Source organism: Rhinolophus ferrumequinum, chromosome 4, assembly GCF_004115265.2.
Source record: "Rhinolophus ferrumequinum isolate MPI-CBG mRhiFer1 chromosome 4, mRhiFer1_v1.p, whole genome shotgun sequence".
Classification (NCBI taxonomy): domain Eukaryota; kingdom Metazoa; phylum Chordata; class Mammalia; order Chiroptera; family Rhinolophidae; genus Rhinolophus; species Rhinolophus ferrumequinum.
This window is the reverse complement of record NC_046287.1, coordinates 5,212,588-5,215,909: the sequence shown is the minus strand read 5'-3', so window position 1 is coordinate 5,215,909 and position 3,322 is coordinate 5,212,588. Positions and strand designations below refer to the sequence as shown.

General features: G+C 58.9%; 1 protein-coding gene across 1 annotated transcript; it reads left to right on the top strand.

The window, feature by feature from the left end:
• Positions 1–209: 209 nt before the first annotated feature.
• Positions 210–2,221, top strand: LOC117021597 (proline-rich protein 23D1-like). Its single transcript, XM_033104833.1, has 4 exons — positions 210–286; positions 1,032–1,093; positions 1,301–1,368; positions 1,601–2,221. Exons 1-4 carry the CDS (start codon positions 210–212, stop codon positions 2,219–2,221), a joined length of 828 nt encoding a protein of 275 aa, XP_032960724.1.
• Positions 2,222–3,322: the final 1,101 nt, after the last annotated feature.

Sequence of the window (3,322 nt, the reverse complement as noted above, 5' to 3'; positions counted from 1 at the left end):
CAGTCTGTCCCTGCGCTCCACCACCGGCCTCAGGCCCGGGGAACCAGGGACAGGTTCCTGGGACACTCCAGCCTTGTGAGTGCCCAGCTGGGAGACCGACACTGTTCCCTCAGGAGAAGTCAAGGATCTGCGTGCCGAGAGGTCAGACTGACCGGTAAGACGGCCACGAGGAGGGCTGGCCTACACGGAGGAGCAGGAGACCCTTCACGATGTACGGTTTCCGGCGTCCACGGAGCCCCAGGGATTCGCCGGCAGAACGGAAGGACGACACGGTGGGAGAGAGCAGGTCAGCAGGGGCGCGTGCCTGGTGGAGGACGACTCGTGTGAGTGTGCGGGGTCAGTGGGTGGCACTTGGGGAGAGGGGACCCTGGCCTCCCGCGAGGCTGGACACTGCGCCTGAGGAGAAGCAGAGGCAGTGGACCCACAGGGAACACCGGGCGTTGGCGAGGTCGTGTCCACCCGTGAGCGGGCCGTCTGGGGTGGGCTCCCACTCTCAGTCCATTTCCCCTCGGCCCTACCTGGAATTGGTGTGTCCGGTCTGCAGAAAGGGAGGTTGTAGCACATGATCCTAGGATTCTTTCATCCACCCAGAAAGGCAACCATTCCCTCCACTCTCTCCCCTTTCCTTCTTCCCCTAACGCTCCATCCATATATGGCCCTCACCGACACAGATGCTTTGGGCATCTCAACATGTTTCTCCTTGTTCTGGGACCCAAGGAGAGGTCCCTCCTTCCTTCACATGTGCAGGAGCTCCTTCAGGAGGCAACTGTTTCCTGTGGGCACCTGCCTGGGTTTCTCCCAGTTCCCAGCCCGGGCAACTCCCTGCAGACGGGGTAAGGTAGGACGCACGAAGAGAGGTGGGTATTGGGACACCTGGAGAAAAGCTCTCACTTCATGCGGGTGGCATACGCCTTTGGCCTTGGACTCAGGGAGAGGGTGTGGGTGGGACGGGGACACGGAGTTTCAGGCACGTGAGTAGTGGATGCTGGGTTCTTGTGTGCAAGACTGACTGGACCCCTCGTGTCCTTTAGATGGGCTGCCGCCCAGTGGAATCCGACAAAACGTTGGCAAGTGGAACAGCATCGCAGGACAGGTAAGGTGCTTTCCCTGCTTTTTCTAAAGAGTCGGCTGCTAGGGAAGAAGAGACACATCAAATCCTGAAAGGAGCAGGTGCTTCCTCCAGAACGTCCGGAGCTGGTCCCTTGATCCTGGTCTCTGCTGGCTCTGGGCTGTCCCCAGGTCACACCCTTAACACTACACGGGAAGGGTATTCAGCTCCCACCCTGTGCTTTCTCCACAGGTGCCGAACCAGTCGCCGTGCAAGGAGCTCTGCGCCCAGATCTGAGGGTGGTCTCCGAACCCCCCCAGGTAAGTCGGGGAGTCCTTGGAGGGTAACGGGAGGGGCTTTGCAGGCCCTGAGGGCCGTCTGGGAGATGTCCTTCCGGGTGGGTGAGTGCATGATGGCAAGGTGGGGGTGGCCACCCAGTTCATTGAGGAGGTTGAAGAGGCTGGCAGCTCCCACCCACACCCGCCCTGTTTACACAGGCCCCCGCCCCCACCCCGTTTTAGGCCAATGACTCAGAACTTTTCTCTCCCCCAGGGGCGGCAGATTCCCAGCGCACACGTGATCGTGGTCATCTTGGAACCAGGAACAGACCTCCAGTTGCGCCTGGGAGATGAGGTCCTGGTCTTGGTCCCGCAGACAGCCCTGCAGCTGACACTCAGCAACGTGACCGTCGTGGTCGTCCCGGAGCACGTCCTGAACTTGTCCGAGGATCTGCTCTTCCCTGCCCACGCCCGGTTTCTTCTGCCGCGGGGGGCCGATACCACGTGGGAAATCAATATTGAAGACGGATCCCTTTCAGCCCAGCATGCGCATGTCCCACGTGCAGAAGAGGAGGGGAGGCTCCACGGGGCCTCCAGCCCGCGATGGGACGGACCCTTGGCCTATCAAGTCCCGGCTTTCAGGCCGCCTTCGCTGAGCACCCTCCTGCTCAAGCCTTTTTACAGGGCCGCCGCCCCGGAGGGCTGCTGCAGGCTGCCGGGGCCCAGGCCGGGGAGGCGCCCTCTGCCGGCCGAATTCAGCCTGGACCTCCACGGCCTGGGGCCCTGCGCGGGCTCTGTGCTCAGGCCTCTGCCTCCCTCCTCCAGTCCGGAGACCAGGCCCTGCCGCGCGGTGGGTCGCAGGCCGCCCAGCAAGGCCCGGAGACGACTCTTCTAAGGGGGTGGTGCCTCAGTGCACACCCCACAATCAAGAATTGCCACACGCCATTCGGGAACAGGGCACCCCTGCTTCTTCAGGTGTGTCCAGATAGAACCTATCTTACTCATCATTCTGGTGCGGATTTCACTTCTAATGGGGATGTTGGATTTCTTGAGTTCAATAAACGGTTATAAAAGTGCACTTGATCATTTGTGTTTGTGATGTGTTTGTTTTTTCTCACGCGTTTGCTCGAAAATTGAAATCATGTAGGGTGCCTTGTTATGTTTCTACTTACTTTGTCGGGACTTGAATGGGACGGCTAAGCCCGCCAGAGTGGCCGGGAGAAGTCAAGGATCTGCGTGCCGAGAGGTCACACTGACGGGTAAGACGGCCACGAGGAGGGCTGGCCTACACGGAGGAGCAGGAGACCCTTCACGATGTACGGTTTCCGGCGTCCACGGAGCCCCAGGGATTCGCCGGCAGAACGGAAGGACGACACGGTGGGAGAGAGCAGGTCAGCAGGGGCGTGTGCCTGGCGGAGGACGACTCGTGTGAGTGTGCGGGGTCAGTGGGTGGCACTTGGGGAGAGGGGACCCTGGCCTCCCGCGAGGCTGGACACTGCGCCTGAGGAGAAGCAGAGGCAGTGGACCCACAGGGAACACCGGGCGTTGGCGAGGTCGTGTCCACCCGTTAGCGGGCCGTCTGGGGTGGGCTCCCACTCTCAGTGCTCGTAGTTCCTGGGAATCCTGGACTGAACGGATACAGCAGTTTTCAGGAGAGTAGTTCTGTCTGGTTAGGTTTCTTGTGAGTGTTGAGTTTCGGAGTATGGTTAGGGTGAGTATTTCGGTTAGGTTAAAAGTAAGTTTGGGATTAGGTTTGTGTTTTTATTAGGTGGGAGGTGAGGTCTAGCATAGGGTTACCTTAGTGTTAGAGTTAGTGTTTGTACTAAGGTCGTGGAGAAGGTTCAGCATAGAGTTAGGGTTAAGTTTCCACAGACGGTTGTGACTGGTGTTTTGGTTTTGGTTAGGTTTAAGGACAGGGGTAGACTTTAGGTACAGGTTTAAGTTCAGGTTAGGTTTAATGTTGAAGTATAATATAGGGATAGTGTTAGGGTGAGTT

What these genes read in the sequence shown, in the direction of transcription:
- LOC117021597 (XM_033104833.1), top strand. Translation starts at nt 210, where the DNA reads ATGTACGGTTTCCGGCGTCCACGGAGCCCCAGGGATTCGCCGGCAGAA. An exon ending in GACACGGTGGGAGAGAGCAG is followed by an intron (nt 287 to 1,031) that starts GTCAGCAGGGGC and finishes CGTGTCCTTTAG; the next exon opens with ATGGGCTGCCGCCCAGTGGA. An exon ending in TGGTCTCCGAACCCCCCCAG is followed by an intron (nt 1,369 to 1,600) that starts GTAAGTCGGGGA and finishes TCTCTCCCCCAG; the next exon opens with GGGCGGCAGATTCCCAGCGC.